A 23,374-nucleotide genomic window follows, 5' to 3' on the forward strand; every position below is an offset into this window, starting at 1 on the left:
CACAGGATATGTGTGAGATCCTGCGGTGAAGACCGAGACCCCAGGCTTCGGTAAGGCTTCGGGGACGGCATGGCCGTGTTTGCTTAGTCTATGGTTGACTTGTTTATGTGTGGATTATCTGTTATGATAAATTGTATAATTTGCATATGTTATGTTCTGCATGAGTTTTCTTGCTGGGCTTCGGCTCACGGATGCTCCGTGTTGCAGGTAGGGCAAAGACTGAGTCAACCAACCATGAGTACGGAGAGCGTGAAGCGACGCGTACATGTTTGGCCTGCCCGACTGCTTTGGTTGGGGGTTTATTCGAAAATGGCTGTAATAATCTATGATTTTTATGATCAATCAACTGTAAACTCATTTCAAGATGTAAATAGTTTTCAAACCTTATTTTGGGATCCCAATGGTCTAATAATAGAAGTTTTTATTGAGTCAACGCATTTTCAAAGATTACAGCCTTAACTTTTACTAGTCACACTTTTGCTTCAAAACCTCGGTTAGCGAGTTCATTGCACTGTTTTGTCTTAAAAACTCACTTAGTAACGGCTCTAAGGAAGTAGGGCGTTACATGACATATATGGTTTGGTGGACATAAATAATGAGTATACATGTTTAATGGAAACCCTTTCGGAGGAAAGCATCAACCAAGACTAAATGACATTGACTACTGAAGGCACAAAATGGGTGGTCTCAGGCCAAGGGAAACGTGAATGTGAACGAAAAAGACTCATTTCCCAAGCAAAAGAGTGGTAAAATTTCCTTCATCGTCGATTGGTTCCCATTATTCGTGATTTGAAGGTGTCTGCAAAACATCTACTTTTGTCATATGCTTTGTTGAGCGAGCACACCCTCACCATTAATGTTGTTACTACCATTCACCGAGCAATGAAAAAGATGGTTTCAAAGGCAGCTTACAAAGTTTTATTCCCCTCCAACATCACCATACTTTGCCGAGCAGCTGTTGTTCCTATTGGTGGTTCCACTAAAGAATTAGACCATCACCACTAGGAACACTAGCTGCTCGACAAAGCATTGTGATGGTGCAGGGGAAGAAAAGTTTGCTAGTTGCCTTCGAAACCCTCTTCTTCATTGCTCAGCGAATGATAATACCCACATTAATGGTGAGGGTGTGCTCGTTCAACAAACCATATAAAAAAAGTAGACGCTCCACGAAGACCATTTGATCATGAGTTGTGGTATCCAATCGATGACGAAGGAAACTGCACCACACATTTGCTTGGGGGATGAGTCTTTTTCGTTCACAATCATGTTTCCCTTGTTCTAAGACCACCCATTGTGTGCCTTCAATAGTCAATGTCAATAAGGCTTGGTTGATGTTTTCCTCTTATTGCTTATGGAGATCAATCAACGGGAATCTCTCGCACAATAATTGTTGAGTCCTCAGGGTCAAGCCAGTCAGCATAAAAAAATTTAACCACAACAACCGCAACCAAAGTTTCAGGGTGTTTACAAAATTCTTGCCAACCCTGCTAAATTATAATGTTTGAAATGAAAGATGACATACCCAAGGTTGGAGAGTTTGTTAAAGGAAAACCTCGTTCATGCAATAATTCTTTTGTCTTGACTATTGTAGCAAATTTGGTCTCAATGGTGTCTGAGGTAAATCGACATCCTTCCCTAGGTTTTTTGCTAAACTTTTTCTTATTCTTTCTCACCTCACACTTTGTAGGCAATGTGACTTCTCAAGTTCACAACTTCTCAAAAGATCAATATTAGAGCAAAGTTGAGGCTTCAATAGCTCAAATAGATCCAAACTAACAACACAACAATGCAGCAACTAAGCAACTCCACCGAGCAATAGAAACCTCACAATCAACACTTAAATTGATCCCAAATGGCAGCAACTAAATTGACTCAAAACAACTCAATTCTTCATTCTTCATCGAATTTAACCAATTAAGCAGTGCAAAACAACCTAAATTTTTTCTCAAATTAGTGCATTACCTCATCCAACTTTCAGGTCAACTTATCAACTTAAATGAGTAACAAGAACCCCCAAACTTAGTTCCAAATACCTTCTGAAATTCAGCAAGAATAACCCAAATGTGCCTAGTAAGTAACTCATAACATTAATAACAATGAATAACTCTAACATCAACTCAAAGCATCCCCACAAATTTAGCATAAAGTTCACCAATTACCCAATAATCAATTCAACTTTCAACCCTCCAACCAACATCAAATATTTCTACAATGATAGCCCAAATGATAGACAAAATTAACAATTGTGGTCCAACAAACTAACTTGTCAAGGGATCAAAAAGAGTGTAGCATAACCCAACTCAAAGCATGTGAAAAAAGGCAAGGAAAATAACCCCAAAATTTAAGATATAACCTATGAGAGCCAAGATTGTTGATTGTGAAAGCTGCAAAGAAGTAACTTGCGCAAGAGGTGGACTTGGATCTGAATGTCGGGATTGAGATAGGGGTAATTGAGTACATCGGGCAAGAAACATCTGAGGGAGGCATCGTAAATGATGGGGATGCTAGAGTTGTGCTTGAGTCATTCTTAGACATGGCAGGGAGATCCATGTGCGTGTCTGAGCTGCTAGGGACTGGTCTCGGCGCTGTTCTCGGTGTGATCGGCGACCGGAGCTAATGGGACACCGGAGGTAAGAAAGATGAGGGAAGAACAATGAGTCGAGGTTGATGGTGGTGAGTAGGTAGAGCTGGGCTTCTCACGAGTGGGGCATGTAGAGTAAATTCTAGGGCTTTTACTTTGAGGGAAGAAAAAGTTAAAAGTAATTTTTTTTTTAAAAGAAAAGAAAAAGTAAAGTAAAATACAAAGGGAAGAATCTATGTGTTAAAAGATCCTAAGGAAAGCTAAGTTTAAGATGTTTTGAGCCTAGAAATGCCATCACTTCTGCACTCTTAGCCTAGCCTCATTACAAACTTGGAAAGACCTATCGATCTAAAATGCTAGGTTATCCTACATTAGTGGAGATGGATTAACAAGTCAACATATGCGACACGAATTAAGCTTATGGATCTATAGTTTGATTTAGGGAATCGATGAGGATTGAGAATAGCCTTGCACACACACATGGGTTGAGCACTTGAATCATGAATTTTTTGCTTTAATAATGTTTGAAAAAGGTTGGTTCATGCATGCTTAAGAGGTAAAATCAACTCATTCAATAAAAAATTATGAGATCAATATCCCTTTAGTTTAGGCAAAATTTCTTCAACAAATGATTCCTTTTCATTTGTGTGGTGTAGTTTTGTTGTCGTGTCGTCTTTGTCTTGTTTTATTTTATTTTGTTTAGATTAGTCATCACTTGAGGACGAGCAATGATTTTAGCTTGGAGGTCTAATAACTCTAGAACATAGAGTTATCTAAGGCACTTTAGGCTAATAAAATTAATTAGTTTGAGTGATATGTGTTCTTTAAGGCTATTTTGTATTAAATTTAATTTAATTTAATTTTTGTATGTTATTTATAGTTGACTTTGTTTTTTAGTTATTGCTAAGAAAGGATTAAAATGGCTCAAAATAATAGTGAAAGATACTTTGTTGTTGATATAGGACTCTATTGCTTAGTTTTTGTAAAGTAGAAAAAAAACCCAGGTATGCGGCTGTATTGAATTTTCGAAGCATTGTCTGGTGGCTTGAGAGGAAGACGTGGAATATAACTTAAGTGGATATTGAGGTGGCATTTTTTTTTGAAGAAGACAATTGGACTTCATTTTATAACATTAGACTTGGTCCCAATTGGGTCTTACTGTTTCCCGAATTGGAGGCAATACCCTAAAGAGGAAAAAGAATTAACTTATCTCATTCATTCTCTTACCCTAATTTCCACCAAAGACACCATTGGATAATAGAACTAGCCGCCCATATATGGTTTTTGAAACCCTTTTCGAGAAAGAAACAAGAGTAGCAAGAGGTTAGGAGAGAGATACAAGGAAGAAAAAGAGAAGAAGAAAGAGGACCACTTTGGGTACAACTTGACTTGATTTTTCTATCTCCCTCTCTCTCTCTCTATTTTTGTATTTTGAACCTTAATTTTGAATATATTTAAATCAATGGTCGAAATGATTATTGTTGCTATTTCCTTATTTCTATACATGAACTAAACTCTTTTTAGTTTGAGAAACTAAGGAACCCTAATATGTAATTTGTGGGTATTTGTGGGTAATTTCAATGGGGTGTTCATAAAACCTCCCACACCGCACCGCAATTTGCGGTTTAGACTCCTTCGCGGTGCGATTGCAGTTTGTATTTTTGCCAAACCGCGCTGTGCGGTGCGGTTTGCGGTTTTAAATTTTATAAATGCGGTTCAAACCACACCGCACCGCATCATTATATATATTAACTTTTTTATATTATTTTTTTCAATTTTACTACATTTAAAGTTAATGCATAAATATTTATATAGTATAATATAATATACACATTATCTAAAAAAAATATATAATGTTTCATAGGATGCTAACACATATTCTACTTCAATCTAAATATATTCCTCCTTAATTAAAATAATATTTACTTTTATATTACATTTTTTATTTGTTATTAGTTTGTTATATTTTTATTATTTTGCTTAAAGTTTATTAGCTTGTTGTACATTTAATTATTTTGTTAAACACTTTATGGTTATGAGATTTATTATGAATCTTTCTTAATTATAATATTTAATTGTTAAATTATTTGGCGATAGGTATAAACCACCCACACCACACTGCATTTTTGCGGTGCGGTTTATGCGGTGCAGGTTGCGGTTTGGAAAATTGTTCAAACCGCATATGCGGTGTGGTCCAAAAAATTAGAGAAAAACCACACCACCCGCACCACGAACACCCCCTTAAAGTAATTTTGATATTTTGTTCAATTAAGTGGGAAAATAGTGAATGATTTCTTTTGTTTGGCTAACTTTAATAGGTGACTAAATTAGTGTTAATGCGAGAAAGATTAATATTAATGAATGCAAAACTTGATTGATGCAAATTCTTAGTTTTTTGTAAACTTTGATTTGTGAGAATATAGAAATGTATGATCATCTTGCATGAGTTAGAAGGAATGGGATTAAAATTAATATTCTTGACATTAATTAGACATAAGAATATGTTAATTAATTACAGAATTGAACTATATTTACATTGGAAAAATAATTATAAGAAGTTAATTTCCTATTAAACTATGCCCAGAATTGTTGTCGCATTGGTTGCCCACATTTTACTCAAAATTGCATATTATGGGTAATTAGTAGCTCTAACTTCTCATAATCATCTAATTTATTATTTGGTTGCTGTTCTAATTTAGTTTTGGTTAATTAGTTTATTTCCTCGTTCATTCAGTTTAATTAAGTTATCTTTATGATTTGCGTTCCCATTTATTGATTTTGATAATTATAACATTTAGCTTAGGCAATAGAAGACGAAACTTATCACTTTATTACTTGCAGCATGTGATTATGTATAGTTCCATATCATAAAAGAAAATTTAAACCAAGCTATTTACTAGTGCAGTTCTTAAGGATGGTAATACTGGGCTAAAGCAAGAGGAGAGTACATGAGGTGGTGGGTAGCCACTAGTCATGGTTGGGCTTCACGTCGCCCCGAGGGCCCGTATGAGTTGATGGCAATCAAGGAAGCCTTCAGTCCAGGCTCTCAGGTTTTCCACCTTGGTGGTTGAGCTCACCTCATGCCATCTGCTCGGAAGTTTTTAATCTTTTTAGTTGTTTCTGTTAAAATTTCTAATACACTCAAATAACATGAATAAACAATAATCTCCAACACATAATTTAAAATTATGTCATTATAAATGCATATATGATAAATCCTAAATCATAATTCTATAGATCCTTTGCTAAATTAAAGAAGAATATTAACACAAGAGCGGAAGCACTAACCTGAGGCCATTGTTGGAGATTGCTCAGAGGGTTTAGATCTTCCTATATAATATGTATCTCTATGAGAGAAGAATCTCTCTTTTCTTTTCTGTTAATGAGATTACAGACATAATAGAATAATACATATATATAGGGGACCACAACCCTAATTTATAATTAGTGATTTCCAATTTTGCCCATTATAAAATTAAAAATTCACTTTCCTGTTTCTACACATTAAATCCATGACACTTTAATACCCTATGATATTTATAACATAATTGGTCACTTAATTTTATATCACACTTTATAATAGCATTATACATTATACATATGTGTCCAAAAAATATGATTTTAATCCAACAATCTCCCACTTTGGGCAACATATGTTTCTTTATAAATGTACAAGGTATTCTTTAACAATCTCGTCCATCAACCATATTCATATAGGATCAAAGCGGTCTTTGTCATATTAATCATGACTAAACCCATCAATGGTCACATTTACAAATACAGTCAAATGACATAGATCAATCATGAATGCGTAGCATGGAAATTACATGCAATGTGAACCAAACATGTCTATTTCCAACTGGTCCTCCTTAAACTTTAGTGAGGTCAGAATAACAGAAAAAAAACAGAGTGAATGAATTGAAAAACTTCATTTCTGATAAGAAAATAACCAAGTACATAAATGTCTGAAATAAACATAAAGCAAATAAAATACAAACTCCCACTAAATCATGATATCCTCAAACAATACCACACCCATATGAGCAATGTGCTCATGAAAGACCTTGGGTGGTAATCCCTTTGTGAGCGGATCTTCTATCATGGAGTGTGTCCCAATGTGCTCTATGGATATTTTTCCACTCTGCACTCTTTCTTTCACAACTAGGAATTTTATGTCAATATGCTTTGACTTGGATGAACTCCTGTTGTTGTTGGAATACAATAATGCTGAATTATTGTCACAACATAACTTTAGTGGTCTTTCTACATTCTCCAAAATGCGCAGCCCAGTGACAAAGTTTCGCAGCCATATTCCATGATTCGATGCCTCATAGCATGCTACAAATTCTGCTGCCATAGTGGAAGAAGCTACAAGTGTCTGTTTGGCACTTTTCCAAGAAATAACTCCTCCAGCTAACATGTAAATATAGCCTGATGTAGACTTTCTGCTATCTTGGCACCCAGAAAAATCAGAATCAGAATACCCTACGACCTCCAAACGATCTGATTTCTTATATGTGAGCATGTAACCTTTTGTTCTCTGAAGATACCTCATAACCCTCTTGGCTGCTATCCAATGGTCCATACCAGGGTTGCTTAAATATCTGCCTAACATTCCAACAATGTACGCAATATCCGGACGCGTACAAACTTGAGCATACATCAGGCTCCCAACAGCTAATGCATAGGGAATCTTTTGCATTTCCTGAATTTCAAGGTTACTTTTAGGGCACTGACTAAGACTGAATTTGTCTCCTTTAGCAACAGGGGTAGCACTTGGTCTACAATCTTGCATGCCAAATATTTTGAGTACTTTATCGATATAGCTCTTTTGTGATAATCCAAGAATACCTCGAGAACGATCTCGATGTATCTGAATTCCTAATACAAAAGAGGCGTCCCCAAGATCTTTCATCTCAAAATGCTTAGATAGAAATCTCTTGGTTTCGTGCAATAAGCCTATATCATTAGTGGCAAGCAATATGTCATCGACATATAGAACCAGGAATATATACTTACTCCCACTGAACTTGTGATATACACAATCATCAACAACATTCATCTCAAAACCGAATGAGATAATTACTTGGTGAAATTTGTGATACCATTCACGAGAAGCTTGCTTGAGTCCACAGATGGATTTTGTCAATTTGCAAACCATATTCTTCGGGTCTCCCGACATAAAGTTTTCTGTTGCACCATATAAATTGTCTCGTCAATGTCTCCATTGAGAAACGTGATTTTAACATCCATCTGATGTAGTTCAAGATCAAGGTGAGCAACAAGTGCCATTATTATTCTAAAAGAGTCTTTCGATGAAACTGGAGAGAAAGTCTCTGTATAATCAATGCCTTCTTTCTGAGTATAACCTTTAGCTACAAGATGCGCTTTATACCTCTCTACATTACCATTTGCATCCCTCTTGGTTTTAAATATCCATTTACAACCAATAGGTTTTGCACCATCTGGTAATGGGACAAGTTCCCAAACTTTATTGTCTTGCATAGACTTATACTCTTCTTTCATGGCATCAATCCACTTTTGAGAGTTAGAACTTTTAATGGCCTGTTGAAAATTGATGGGATCATCTTCCATCATTCCATTGTCATCCTCATGTTCTTGAAGAAATACAACATAATCATTTGAAATGGCATTTCTTCTTTCTCTTGTGGACCTTCTTAATGGCTCTGGTTCTTGAGGTTGTTGAGTTTGTTCTTCTGGAACAATTACCTCATCTTGATTTTGGGGTTGTTCAACATTGTCTTGTTGAGATCCTGGATTCATTTCCTGAACAATGACAGGTGTAGAAGCCTGGACATTGTCAAAAATGATAGTAGGAACTGAGTTTGAACTCAATTCCTCCTCAAAAGCAATGTCTCTAACCTTATTTCTCCCCCCAAACTCAACATCCTCAAAAAATGTTGCAGTTCCCGTCTCAAAAATATTTTTAATTGTGGGATCATAAAACTTATAGCCCCTAGATCGCTCAGAATAACCAATAAAGTAGCTGCTCACTGTTTTGGAGTCCAATTTTTGTTCATGTGGCTTATAAGGCCTTGCCTCAGCTGGACATCCCCAAATGTGAAAGTGTTTTAGACTAGGCTTTCGACCTGTCCAAAGCTCATAAGGTGTTTTTGCAACTGCTTTAGTTGGTACTCTATTCAGAATGTAAGCTGCTGTCTTTAATGCTTCTCCCCAGAGGGACTCAGGTAAGGTAGAATGAGCAATCATACTTCTTACCATATTCTTAAGAGTCCTATTGCGTCTTTCAGCAACACCATTCATGCTAGGTGATCCTGGCATGGTGTACTGTGGAACAATATCGCATTCCTCTAGGAATTTAGCAAACGGTCCTGGACGTTGTTCGCCTGAGCCATCATATCTACCGTAGTACTCACCACCACGATCAGATCTGACATTCTTAATCCTTTTGTTGAGTTGATTCTTAACTTCAGCTTTATAAGCTTTGAACACATCCAGAGACTAGGACTTTTCATGAATGAGATATAGGTACCCATAACGTGAGTAATCGTCTATGAATGATATGAAATATTGTTGACCATTCCATGATGCTGTAGGGAATGACCCACAAATATCTGTATGAATCAATTCTAAGACATCTGAAGATCTGTTGCACCTAATCTCTTAGTTTTGGTCTGTTTTCCCTTGATACAATTGACACAAACATCAAAGTCTGTGAAGTCAAGAGATTCTAAAATTCCATCAGACACAAGGCGCTCAACTCTACCTTTTGAGATATGACCTAAGTGCTTATGCCATAATGACGCTGAATTGTCCTTATTTAATTTGCGTTTAGTACCACGTGATTCCACATGCAAGGTTTCATTATAGGATGCAATTGTTTCTAGCAAATAAAGGTTGTCATAAGCATTCAAGTAACCAGTTCCAACAACATTTGAATTTAAAGACAAATTAAACTGATTGTTTCCGAAAGAACAAGAATATCCATGTAACGCCCTGGATAGCCAAGACCGTTACACTATGTGTTTATAAAGTGCTAGACTTGCTAATCAAGTCATTTAGTTAAGAACGTGTTATTGAAACTATAATGGTACTAGGGTTAAAACATGTTGGTCTCAAAAGTCACATTTTTCATAAAGAAACATTTCCTGTTTACACAGGATCCCAAAAGTTTTAAGATTGAAACTATTTACAAAAGATTCAAGGACTAAATACAGTATTAGCCATATTAAGGAAAAATAAACAATTAGGCGATCTCTGTCCTGATCCACTCCTCGGCCATGGCGACCGAACAGCTGGCTATGTACATTCCACCCCGCAACCCTCCACCTCAGGATTGGTCCAACTTGCCTTTGCCTTTACCTGCACCACGTAGCACCCGTGAGCCAAGGCCCAGCAAGAAAACACAACAACAGAGCATAAGCAATCCACAGACAATCCAATATCTCATATTGCATCACATATTCTTATTCACATCAATATTCAGAATAGTCAAGTATTCAGCATACTAATCATACCAATTCATAACATACACCAAATCACATATGATAACTAGGGTTAGCACCCTCAAGCTGCACCCTCCGTTATCCCACTAACTCCGGCCCGCTTAAATCGAACTCAGTGAATATTAAGCTGTCCTCGGCTACCAGCGGCCAAGCCGCGCCCTGTGCGCAAATATTGAGTACGGCACCCTTAGGCCGCTATCACATGTCCCATCGCATAATACCACCATTGACATAATACAAATATCGAGAGCACTTAGTCCCATCACAAACATATAATCGGGTGCAGTTTTCTTACCTTTCAATTCGCTAGCTTTGATCACTTGACTCCTTGAGCACGATCCCTCTCGAGCCTTAGCGCTCACCTAATCACAACCATAGATCAAAGTCATCACCAAACCTTAAGTCCAAAACCTAGCTTCTGGATCAATCCCGAGCCCCCGGCAAGTCCTAGTTCCACCAAACAAGGTGGTGGAATCGAACCCTGAACCCTTGGTCAAAAACCCTTGTAAATAACCCTAAAATCCCTTTCTGGAAGCAGGGCAGCGCTACAGCGCTCTAAGGAGGGCGCTACAGCGCTACAAGCAGAACCAAAATCCCCCAGAAGGAATGGCCTAGCGCTACAGCGCCCTAAGGCTAGCGCTAGTCACAGACAACTAACACCCCAGTTTTCCTTCTTGCGATTTCCTCGAACCAAACTTAACCAAAACTTCTCCAAACCTTCACCAAACTCAAAAACAAGCTTATTAACACATTCCACTCATCCCAAATACTCAAAACCCAAGCACATGCATCCCTAATCTCAAAATTCACCATAGCCACTTCTAGACTTCAAAACTCAGCAGAAACTAGTCAAAACATCAAAGTTAAAAGCTCAGAATTTATACCTTTGATGGAAATTCGACCTCAAGTTGCCTCTAGACCTCCTTAGCTTGCTCTTCCTCAACCCTTGGCTCCAACTTCCCTAGAATTCCCCATCAACACAGCTTAGATACCTTAGTTAAAAACCAAAATCAGAACTGAAGGAACTACAAAGTTTTACCTCAAGTGATGGTGTGTTCTTGCTAAGCTCTTCCCAACTCCTCAAGCCTAGCTCAGGATTCCTGTTGCTCAGCCTAACCTAGCTCCCCTCTGAGTTTTGCTCCAAGAAAACACCCAGAAATGGTGAAGGAGATCACCAACCGACTCCTAGGAAAACAACTCTGTTTTCTCCTTTTTCTTTTTTCCTTTCTTTTCTTTTCAGACTTCCACTAACATAAAGCCTCAGTAATGCCTGTCTCTAAAAATCCAAATGACCTTAATGCCCTCCCTTTTAATTCTAAACCCTTTAATCCACTTAGGGCATTTTAGTCATTTCACCCCAATTCCCGCTAACTCCTCGAGAGTCTCTAATATTTACCGCTTAATTCCCGATACCTAATTAATCACCAATTATATTCCTCGATGTCAAAATAGACTCCAATATACTCACTAAATTCCCATTTATACCCTCAGGCTTACCCCGTGCCGGGTATAAATCCCCGCCGTGACTTTCCCGTTAAATCGCTCACTAGGATCGTCTCGAGTCACAGATCACAGATATATCCACATAATAATGTGGTCTCAATAATTATCACATATATATACAGTTATGCCCATAATGGCCAAAATTATGATTATGCCCTTCTAACCTAATCAGGGCCTACATGCATACTAATACACATAGTCATGCATCTCGAATATTCAAATAGTCATATAACATGCTTTAAATCATAATCATGCATTTTACTCATTAAAATCACACATAATTCCCATTCTGCCCTCCAGGCACACTAATCAAGGCCCTTAAGCCTTATTAGCGAATTTGGGTCGTTACAATCCAAATTTGTCCAACAAAGAAACAGAAATTAAATTCCGTCTAAAAGACGGTACAACAAAAGTGTCTTTCAAATCCAAATAAAAACCAGTTCCTAACAATAATCTAAAATGCCCAATTGCTTCCACTTCCACCGATTTTCCATCGCCCACGAAGATGTGTCTTTCACCATCACTTGGCTTTCGGGAGCCTAGGCAACCCTGCATAGAAACACTTATGTGAGTAGTAGCACCAGAATCTATCCACCAAGTGTTCCTAGGTACTGAAGCTAAATTAACCTCAGAACAGACCAAAGTAAGAATCATACCTTTCTTTGCAAGCCATGCATGATACTTGGCACAATCTTTCTTCACATGTCCAGGCTTGTTGCAAAAGTAACAACCTTCTGAATCCTTCTGTTGTTTCTTTTGGGCTGGACCCTTAGCAGCTTCATTCTCAAATTTCCTTTTCTTGCCCTTATCCTTAGAGGCAGTGGCCAAGTGAGCACTTTCAGTTTTGTCCATTTTTAACCTTTCTTCCTCTTGCACACAGTGAGAAATGAGTTCATTGATAGTCCATTTCTCCTTTTGACAGTTATAGCTAATTTTAAATTGGTTAAATTGTGCATGAAGCGTTCACAAAACCATAAGCACAAGCACATCATCAAAAAGCTCGATCTTAAGTGTCTTAAGTCTTGAGACAATATGATGCATTTCCATAATGTACTCCGTTACATTTCCTTGACCCTTATACTTCATGGTCATCAAAGAACCTAGAAGTGTTGTCATTTCAACCTTATCGTTTTTAGCAAAACGTTCATCAATTTATTCAAGGAAATTCTTGGCCTTATTAATCCCTTCGGATTCTGTGCCCCAAAAGGCTTTTGGAATGTTGTGTTTCATAATCATTAAACTCATGCGATTTGAACGATCCCACCTCTCAAAATCAGTTTTCTCATCACAGGTGCTTTCCTTAGTCAGAGGTGCAGGTTGTTCATCCCTTAATGCATGGTCTAAATCCATACATCCCAGAACTATAAGTAAGTTCCTTTTCCAATCCTTAAAATTGATCTCATTAAGCATAGGAATAGAATTAATATTAGCAGATATTGAGGCAGCAGAAGATGAACTAGCTGAGTATAGAACAAAACAAACAAAACAAGCTCACATCAATATGCATAATCAAACAATAAATTCAAAATTTGGTTAATCCCATCTCAAGATACCAAGCACAACATTAATATTAAGTCTTTGGACAATAATATTAACTGTAAGCGATACTCTTGTTGTATCAATCAAACATTGACAATAAATTATGTCAAACAATAAGTCAATCTTTGGACTAACATATTGTTCACACAAAATACCTTATAATTGTCACACATTTATTACCACAGGTGTGAATGAAATTCAACGAAATATTCACTTACCTTTGGGTCAATTAATATATGCATAAATTACAAACACACAAGCATCTTGATATTTTAAATAAATAAATTTACACAAAAGAGGTCACTTTGGCAACATTTTGTTTCAATTAATGTATTCAAAATATTAGACATCCTTAAGAAATTTCCAAAACCAAAATTTAAATTTAATTGTTCCTTAAAAAATTATCAATCTTTAACCTTTTATCTTTCAATTAAATATATACCAAATTGAAAATCTGTACAAAATTATTTAAATGAAACCGTATATGAATATATATACATATATTTAGTAACTATTTCATATATATAATATACCAAAAGAATAACAACGCCTGAGTATAAATCAACCGTAATAAGCACATAATATATACATGCATCAAAAGCTTGCTACCCTATCTATTTATATATTAAAAATGGCATAAAAAATTAACCCTCGACGAAAAATACAGTTGCGATATCATGTAAGTCACTCTCATATTTCTATGCCCGATGTAAAATAAAGTTACCTTTGAATAAAGGCCGCTTTACATCTTGGCATTTCAATGATATCATAATATATTAATTAAAGAAAGAAACAAAATACTCATGAAAAGCAAAACTTAAAAAGGAGCTGGTTCCAAAATCGGTATTGCGTTTGACATTACAATGTCGAAATGCATATTACCATCAAATATTACTTTCACTACTCTCCATTAAATTCTTAAAACGTTTGGTAATTTTAAAGACCCAAACCACTATAATGGCTTGAATGAGAATTGACCCGCTTCGAATTTCCATCAAGGAAAAATACCCAAAAGATCAAATAATCACATATTTTAAATGTCTTCTTCATCATAAACCAAAAAACCAAATCATAATAAAAGATTAAAACCCTAATTTTAGAAAAGCCCCAAATTTCTTTGAACAAAATCATTCAATCTTCAATTAATCTAGCAAAAGAGACTCTGGTACCAATTGTTAGAATTTCTAATACACTCAAATAACATGAACAAACAATAATCTCCAACACATAATCTAAAATCATGTCATTATAAAATGCATATATGATAAATCCTAAATCATAATTCTATAGATCATTTGCTAAATTAAAGAAGAATATTAACACAAGAGCAGAAGCACTAACCTGAGGCCATTGTTGGAGATTGCTCAGAGATATGTATATCTATGAGAGAAGAGGCTCTCTTTTCTTTTCTGTTAATGAGATTACAGACAGAATAGAATAATACACATATATAGGGGACCACAACCCTAATTTATAATTAGTGATTTCTAATTTTGCCCATTATAAAATTAAAAATTCACTTTCTTGTTTCTACACATTAAATCCATGACACTTTAATGCCCTATCATATTTATAACATAATTGGTCACTTAATTTTATATCACACTTTATAATAGCATTATACATTTTATATATATATATATGTGACCATAAAATAAGATTTTAATCCAACAGTTTCAATTGCTTTAGGCAAGTGGCCACTTTGTGTTAAGCTCATAGGCTGCTGGAACAAGAGAGACAACAAGGTGGAGGTCACCTATATCAATTTAGTAAGTGCCTTTGTTTGGTTCAGGAAAAAATAAAAAGTCAGGAATGAAGAAGATCCCTTATGTAGGTGTTCCCGGAAAATAAATTAAAATAATGACACGTTCAATTTTTGACTTCCTAAACAGAGGAAAATGACAAAGGATCTGGCTCCAAAATATTAGATGCAATTCCTATATGTGAAAATATCATATTACCTCCGGTTAAAAGAGTACCTTCCCCAATTTTAGTAAAAAAAATATTCAAATATAATTTTTCATTCTCAATCTATTGCATTGCTAACGACCCAATAATTGATCATATAAATGAAAATATTTTGACTATAATCAAATCTAAAGTACTATTTTGATCCATTTTGTAAAACAAAAAATCTAAATTATTATTTTTCTCAATCGCGTATTCAGAAAAATCGTAGAGGACAAATTGGAATTTTCCCTTCCTATGACAAAGAAAGTAAAAAGAAGTTGATATCTGTATTAAGTATTTCTTCCACGTCATAAGTAAATGTAGGTTTACAAGCTGAAAACTTGTGTTACGACTACTATTCAATCAGGAATGTTTCTTCTTTTTTTGTTGTGATCAACGTGGAAACGTCAAAGAGTTGGCCAAAAAAAAGTGCCATACATCACAAAAGAGTCCCTACAGTTACTACATATTTGACCCGTGACTGTTTAGTACCACAGCATTTACAAACTGATTAAATCAGTCTAAAAATAGTTAGAAGGCTTATATATTGTACACCATTTCCAGCCCTGCATAGTGCATGTGCAACTGCCAAAATCCCACTTGTCTTGGTGTAGCATGGCAACCAAACACTCCCTCCCTGCCTAAAAGCTTAATGCAATTCTCCTGACCTATTAAATTAATATAATCGGCCCGCCCTCGTGTTACTGACACATTGAATCAGACCTTGAATCCTCGATGGTGGAAGCATGTGGGATGAAGATCAATGAACCTTTCAAACATTCCCTAGCTGCGTTATCATTGCCTTGTATGAAAGGGCTCATGTCCGCTAGTATTACTGGGGGATGTAAAGTGAAGGGCAACTCTTCATGAGAGAAGAGACATAGTTCTTAACGATTAAATGAGGCTGCTGACGTATCCTCATACTGTCCTCTCCATGCATTTCCGCTGTCAGTTCCACTACAAGCTTGGTTTGGAACTGGGACCTGACCCAGATCTCCATCCAAACTCATTTGCTGTACCTCAACAGATGATAGTATTTTTATACTTTGAACACAGCTTACAAATTCCCTGAAAGCAATTCAATAAATCATATCTTAGAACAGAAACTTTAACAAAAAAACATTAGGTACTACTGCAATTGTTGGGTTCTAGACTTACTGCCACGGATCATCACCAACAAGAAGTATGTCATTTTCGTGGTCTACATAGACGAGCTTCCAGTCAGTCCTCTGTGGATCTTCTAGTTGCCCTTCAATTCCAAACATGCGAGCCAAGTCGTGCCTGAGTTCATCATACCCTTTATAGCGGGTGACATCAATACATCTTCCAACAGAACCACGCTTTTGAACCTATATCAGTTGGGATAAAAGAATGAGAACATGAAGCTTATGCACCATACTTTAAAAGGGAGGGAAGAAAGCAGAGAATAACTAAATACCTTTGTGTATGTTCTCATTCGTTGAGCTTGGCTAGCCCACAATCCATTGCTCAAAACCCCAGCATCAGTGATGGCAACATCACTTGAGCATCCAGGCTTGAAACTCATGTTTGGCACCCCAAACGACTGAGAGCTGATTGCAGCAGTGGACAACTCAGTCTCAATATCTCTTGGAGCACCACCACAATTAGAAAGCAAGTTCTGAAGATCTTTCTGAGAGTCATATTCTCTAGACAACAAAGTATCTGGTGTCAACCCATCAATATTAGCTCCAAAAGAAAGATTGTTACGATGATTTGATTGGACATCACCATCCAGACAGAAGGTAGGGAGTGGAAAAGTCTGCTGGATTGTACTAGCATCCAGGTAGGATGTCCCGGAAGAGGAAGCTTCCAGATGATCAGGAATGCTTCCTTTATATTTAAGCTGGTCTGGTCCTTTTGAACCAGGGAATTCATGTTTAATCCGAACATCAGTCTTGCTCTGAAGCTCTTGAAGCAAATTGTTAGCTGGTTCCACCACTGGATCTCCAATTAACATGGCTTGTCCATGCTGGTTTCTGTTCAAAAGGTTTGATGGAGAAATTTGACAATTATTAGTGGATGGAGAGGTTGAACAAGATGGAGCATCTCCATCTGTAAGACCAGAGTTGGCTCTGATTACCACCAGAGGCTTGTGCTGGCTCTGAGGTTGGCTAGTAGGAATCTGTTGTGATTGTGTTAGTGTTGAAGTGGAGAAGTTGTTGATGTTCAAAAGCTTCTCTGTTGAAAAGCTGTTGCTGTTCAATGGTTGCTGATGTTGAGAAAGAGGCAATGATTGTAACTGCTGATTTTGCTGGTTTCCCTGTTGTTGCAGCAGTTGAGACTGCAAATGTGAACTCGAAGGGGAGAGTAACTGCTGCTGCTGCTGTTGCTGCAATCTTTGAATTAGCTGCAACTGACTCTGTTGTTCTGAAAGTCCCTGTTGTGACAATTGTTGTGATTGTGACTGCTGCTGTGTCCTCTGAGGCAGGTTATGCTGTAAAAATTGTAGTTGGTTTTGTTGTAAATGGGTAGGCTGCTGCTGCTTTTGAAAAAGATTTGATTGCAGCTCCATTTGTTGCTGAAACTGTGAGTCCATTGGTAGTGATGTCAACTGAACTGAATTCTTGCTAGAGTACCCACTTTGCTGGGATTGGGCATTGCCTGTGACTAATTGTTGTTGTTGATGCTGAGAGAACATAACTGGTTGCTGCAAACTTTGATTAGGAATCTGATTAGTTGAACCAACACCATTATTTACAAGTGATTGACATATCTGTTGCTGGTTTGACTGCTGCTGCTGAAGCTGTTGATGCTGTGGAGGTTCTTGATGCTGCTGCCGTTGCTGTGGCAACTGCTGGTTTTGTGAGTGATTCTGCAGCTGCTGGTTTGGAGGAGACTGTAATAACTGTTGCAGCTGCTGCTGGGAGTAATTCTGCTGCTGTTGGTTAGCAGGAGTCTGTAATAATTGATGCAATTGCTGCTGCTGCTGCTGTTGTTGCTGCTGCTGCTGTTGTTGCTGCTGTAGTTGCTGCTGCTGCTGTGGCCATGTTACTGGTGGCTGTTGCATTTGGTTTGATGGAGTTGCCTTACTCAATGGGACATTTGTCCCAGACATGACAGGGGCTTGAAAACTCAGTAACTTGGATGGATCATCAGTACCGAGGTTATTGGGCATGCCAGATGAAGAGACCATCGGTGGAAAAAATCCAGACTGCGCAGCAGAAAGCTGATTATTTTGTTGCATGTTCATCCATTGCACTAAACTCAAACCAGGAAAAATTGTGCTCGAAGTATCCTTCATGCCAAAGTCATCTCCCAGCCAAGGCATAGCTCTCTTAAAAGCATTTTCCATGTCAGATTCATCATCTGCAAATACATTCTCATGGATCACCATCAAGTTTGTACACATAAGACTCCTGAGAATCTAGCATAATTTTTATGTTGTTTACCTGGCATCCCAGGTTGTTTGAGGAACTTAGGTCTGAAAAATGGAGGTGGACATATGTAGAAAGGAGTTACAACTGGTTCAACTTCCCAGATTGAAACTCTGCTAGGCCGTTCACCTGCTGTTGACTCATCCCACCCAACCTATTAAAAGAACAGATGTTAAAAATTAGTACTACTACTAGTAATAATATAGAATTCAACAATTGAATTTTAAATGAAATAAACAACTCTGTTCAGATGATCCAAAATTCAAATAACAGACTGAAATGACAAACTAAATTTACAAGCCTTGAGTCTGAATAAAGAAATGAGGAACTAGGTTAGTTCCAAGAAGACTCGTACATTACCAAAACCTACTATAATCTCTCACTCATATAGGTCTGATATTAAATTTGATTGCAGCCAAGCAGATAGATGAAACTTCAATATTTAAATGATTGGTTATAAGTTCTGTTAAACCTACAACCATCTCACTTTAAAAACAACTTCATTGAAACACAATTTGAGAAAGCACAAACAATATCTTGCTTTGTTGATAGAAATCAACAAATAACAACCAATCAGGTAATAAGATATACACATTCCCATTAACCTTAAAAATTAATTTACCATACCTGAAGATTTCGCCATTGTGAAGATTTCCATCGAAGAGGGTCCAAATCACTTACACCAGTGACAGTACCCATGTATCTGCGTACTCCAGACTCTTCGGTCTCAAACATCATTCTGAATCGCATGCCAAGCGAAACTTGTGTGTACATAGCTTTGTTGTATTTTGCTAATGGTATCACAAACTCAGATGGGCTTGCCCTATTAAATTCAAACAATTTCCTTACAGAATCATTTCCTGCATGGCATATACTAATTAACAATCAAGAATAAGAACTGTTGGTGGTACCTGGGGTTGTAAAAGATTGTAAATGGGCTGGTGTTTGCAGCAGCATGAGCTGCAGCAGCTAGAATTCCAATATGCATGCTATCACTGGAAATGACTGATGAAGAGAGAGCAGGCTGTTGTCTTGTAGCACGCCTTATACCCAAAAGCAATTGTGATTTTTCGTCCCTACAGAAACAAGATTGTTTCGATTTATAGCAAGAGAATATATTGTATCCAACTAAAAATTTCATTGTAGAACATATTCGTTTCCTACCTTATAAAAAGAACAGAATCTCCAGCAAAGAGTCTTTTAGTGCTAACAAAGACACTCCAACCTGTAGTCAGCAGATGCCTCTTTGGTTGGCCTGAATGAACGAAGGAAAATGAATTACTAGCAGATTTAATTTGATAAACATATTGTCAACAACCCACCACAAAGTAATTACACGGCTAAATAACAAATTTCACAAAGCGCAGGAAGGGGAATGGAGAACACAGCATAATGAGCAAATACCGCGATAGATATGCCTGAATGTCCATGTATTATCATGCAAATCTCGAGCAACTAGTTCTTGAGCAGGTGGTTGCATTGAGTAATCCTATCAAACATTTCATTCAGTGACCAATGGAAAAGAGGTTATACAGGGGGGGTGAGGGTGGGGATGGGTAATATTTAACAAGACAACATACCAAAGGTGGAAAGATCTTCTCAGCTGCACGTCGAGGCACAGAAAACCCACCATGGGTACTAGTGTCACTAGCTGTAAGAGTTTTACAGAAAAACTCTGAAGGTTGTCTGTTTTGCTTGAGGCCCATATCAGATGCCAGTAACGCTTCTCTGTCATGCTGTAAATCAGAAATTTTAGATATCTATGTAAGAACACTTGATTACATGTGAAAGAAAGTGCTGCAAGTTGTGTATTGCTTAATTATCAAAATGAATGGCTGACCTACTTTATTTACAGGCTGGAGTGTCATTTGTGCATAAACCTCATCTGTTTCTAGATCAGCCTGATTCACAGATATATAAGAACAAAGATTAATAAATAATCCACCTGAAAAAATTGCAAAGACAGTATACGCTCTTTCTCATGAACATCCCAAATCCCTCACTATCTTGAGACTATACTACCCATGGAGGAGACAGCCCACAAAACACAGGAAAATTCAAGCGAAGTTACAGCCAGATGACGCTAACATAAATGTATCATGCGACCATGTTATGACTTAGAGGCAGCAAAAAAGGAAGTTCAATTAAACGTAAAAGTTTTACACCATTAAAGAAGCTACAGCAATCACCTTCTGGCGCAAGTGCAAACTCTCTCTCTCTCTCTCACACACACACACATATCAATCATGTACTTCATTCAATAACATAACACCTTTATTATTCGCAAGAGATTATGCTAAAAGTGACTAAACAAGTCCCATACATGTAATGTGACATTGTGGAGCATGCAAATCAATTTTGAAGGAAGGTTGGGGTAGTTGGGAATAAAATCAGTCTCCTTCTGCATTGAAGCTGCAACCTGCAAGATTTATATGTTTTGTACAATACATTAGGAAACCAATCTCAAGAAACTACACTACTTAACATACAAGAGGAAACAGCATACTTGTTCGCTGTGGCCTTGAGGGAAGTAAACCACGAGACTTCCAACTGGGGGCAAAGAAACGAGTGGCCCAGCACAAGCATGCCATAACTCCGAATTGATACTCTTCCTCTCTCCTGTTTCCAAAATCAAATAACACCTTACAAGTTAAGACACCATAGGGATATCACGTTCCAATCTACTAACTTGTTTTGCTACAATACTTAGCAGGGAGCCAATTTTGAAAGGAATTTGCAATCAAAGTACCTGGTTATAAATTACAACTAAGATTGCTTTTGTGGAATCTTTTACTAAAGAAGTTAAATATTCATTTTTCTCCTTTATTACTGATAATTTTCTGAATATTTAGAAGCAAAACAATCTGTCTCATCCTCTTTACAGCACATAGAAGAGCATGACAACATGATTTAATTGAGTAGAGCCTTATCCTCAATGAGCCAAAAATGAATAGAAACACTTAATGGAACATAAAAAGCAGCTAAAAGAATTGCAAAACAGAAAATTTTAGTTTCCAGGCTAAGCAAAAAATAGTAATAATAATAATTTTTTTTTTTTAAAAAAAAAAGGCCAACGGCAACGGCAACGGCAACATTTAGAAATGAGAACCAGAAAACAAAATACTTGAATCAAGACATTAAAAAGTAACGAATACAATACAAGAGAGAGACCGGTACAATAGACATTACAAAATTATACAAGGAGCAGAATATGTCATTCATGACTGGATTTGCTCGATAAAAATTTTTTTAGATCACACCATAATACACAACTCCATACCATATTTTGTCTTCCATTCGTTCAAGAAATAAAAAAGTGCAAAATTAAATCACCAGGCTTAGATAAATCTCCACAAAGCCTTGGGAAGACTCAGATAGGGGAGGGAGAAACAAGCACTCAAAGGCAAGGAAAAAAATAAGGTCACAATATGCTTAAAATCCTTACCTTCTCCAGCAGTGGCCAAAAACCCGTTTGGAGGAGCCTTCATGCTGGCAGATAAGATTTATATCTTGTTCAGAAAATCAATTAAATGCTCTCAAATTCTTTACCATAAAGATGGTTTATCTCTGACCCAATTACTCAAAATTTGCAGTACCACTAATTCGAGCAATCCACACGGGGGTCTCAACGAATCACCTTTAATGTTACGCAACCAAAGAAAAAAGATGAAGAGGAAAGAGAGAGACCCCCACAACTTACTTTTCCAAACCCAGGTGATGAAACTTCAGCTCTCAACCGAAAATTCAAGAATCAGCTACTTTTTCTCCGAGCTTTTACCAAATGGAATAATCTCAACATTAGCTTTTCATTCCAGTCACTTTCCCAGTATCCAAACTCAACCTTTTAAGGATTTTTTTTAAACTACAGCTAAGAAGAGTTGCTTACACTTCTCAGTTCCTTTAAATCCCCGTAATGGGACTTTTCCCATCTACCCAGATAAAAAATTTAAAGAGATAAAGGGGGGAAATTTTCATAACCGTCTAAGAGAAACATTCGAACCCACGAAGTGTTTTAGTATTATCTGGTAGTGTGGATTCCATTTCCAGCCATAAACACAGCCCCAACTCGAAATCAAAACCCACTTTCGAAAAAACAAAAGCCCGTACTCATTTGCCAAAAAAAAACAAAAAGAGAACACACCCACTGAACCAAACCCAGCAGAGACAAGTTTCAGAACCGAAAAGGGAATCAAAATATAGAAGCTGGAGAAAACGAACGACGACCCAAAAATGGAAAACTCATATGGGAACGACAATCGAACTAAAAATTCTCTTTTGATTAATATGCTCTTTTGCTCCCTCTCCTCCACTCCCAAAGGAGAAAAAAGAAAGAAAAAAAAATGTTGTTCTTGGGGAAGAGTGGATTTGTGAACAGGGAGTTGTCGACGAGATCAAGGTGGAATAGACTGACTTGTCGCCGAGAAATCAGAGGTCGAGTAGCAAAGCTCAGACAGCTTTTTCTTTTCTTGACCATTAATATTTTATGTCAAACTCTACAACCCGACATCAAATACACACTCTCTTACTATCTTTTACTTTATTATATATTGACGATGGCTAACATCTCGTACAATATCCGTCGTCGTCGAAAATACATGTTAGAATATTTATTTTACGGTGATATATGTTATAGTTGTAAATTTAAAATAAAAAATTGAATAATTTACAGTAGAGCGGTTTGGTAACACTTAAAAAAAATTATTTAATTAATTAAAAATTTAAAAATTAAACATAAAATAAAATAATAATTAATAACTTTATTTTTATTTATTATTTTTAAAAAATTTAATTAAAATTTATTAAATAAAAAATTTTCATTTTCAAAATTTTTTAAATAATTTTAAACTTTTCATTTTTTTTTTCTATAACTTCAAATTAATATCTTATTTTATATTATTAAACAAAAAATAAAAATAAAA

General features: G+C 36.7%; 1 protein-coding gene across 1 annotated transcript; it reads right to left on the bottom strand.

Annotated features, from left to right (window-relative positions):
- Positions 1–15,328: 15,328 nt before the first annotated feature.
- Positions 15,329–22,985, bottom strand: LOC133797335 (auxin response factor 19-like). The gene is made up of 13 exons (XM_062235206.1): positions 21,901–22,985; positions 20,962–21,074; positions 20,779–20,874; positions 20,300–20,356; positions 20,036–20,191; positions 19,860–19,944; positions 19,620–19,710; positions 19,367–19,531; positions 19,083–19,278; positions 18,471–18,609; positions 16,499–18,387; positions 16,219–16,409; positions 15,329–16,128 (listed from the first exon to the last, which is right to left on the bottom strand). The coding sequence occupies exons 1-13, from the start codon at positions 21,941–21,943 to the stop codon at positions 15,948–15,950; spliced, it is 3,402 nt and encodes a 1,133-aa protein (XP_062091190.1). The 5' UTR covers positions 21,944–22,985; the 3' UTR covers positions 15,329–15,947.
- Positions 22,986–23,374: the final 389 nt, after the last annotated feature.

Source organism: Humulus lupulus, chromosome 8 (assembly GCF_963169125.1).
Source record: "Humulus lupulus chromosome 8, drHumLupu1.1, whole genome shotgun sequence".
NCBI classification, from domain to species: domain Eukaryota; kingdom Viridiplantae; phylum Streptophyta; class Magnoliopsida; order Rosales; family Cannabaceae; genus Humulus; species Humulus lupulus.

What these genes read in the sequence shown, in the direction of transcription:
- LOC133797335 (XM_062235206.1), bottom strand. Translation starts at nt 21,943, where the DNA reads ATGAAGGCTCCTCCAAACGGGTTTTTGGCCACTGCTGGAGAAG. An exon ending in ATTCAGGCATATCTATCGCG is followed by an intron (nt 19,711 to 19,859) that starts GTATTTGCTCAT and finishes TCGTTCATTCAG; the next exon opens with GCCAACCAAAGAGGCATCTG. An exon ending in ACAATCTTTTACAACCCCAG is followed by an intron (nt 19,279 to 19,366) that starts GTACCACCAACA and finishes TGAATTTAATAG; the next exon opens with GGCAAGCCCATCTGAGTTTG.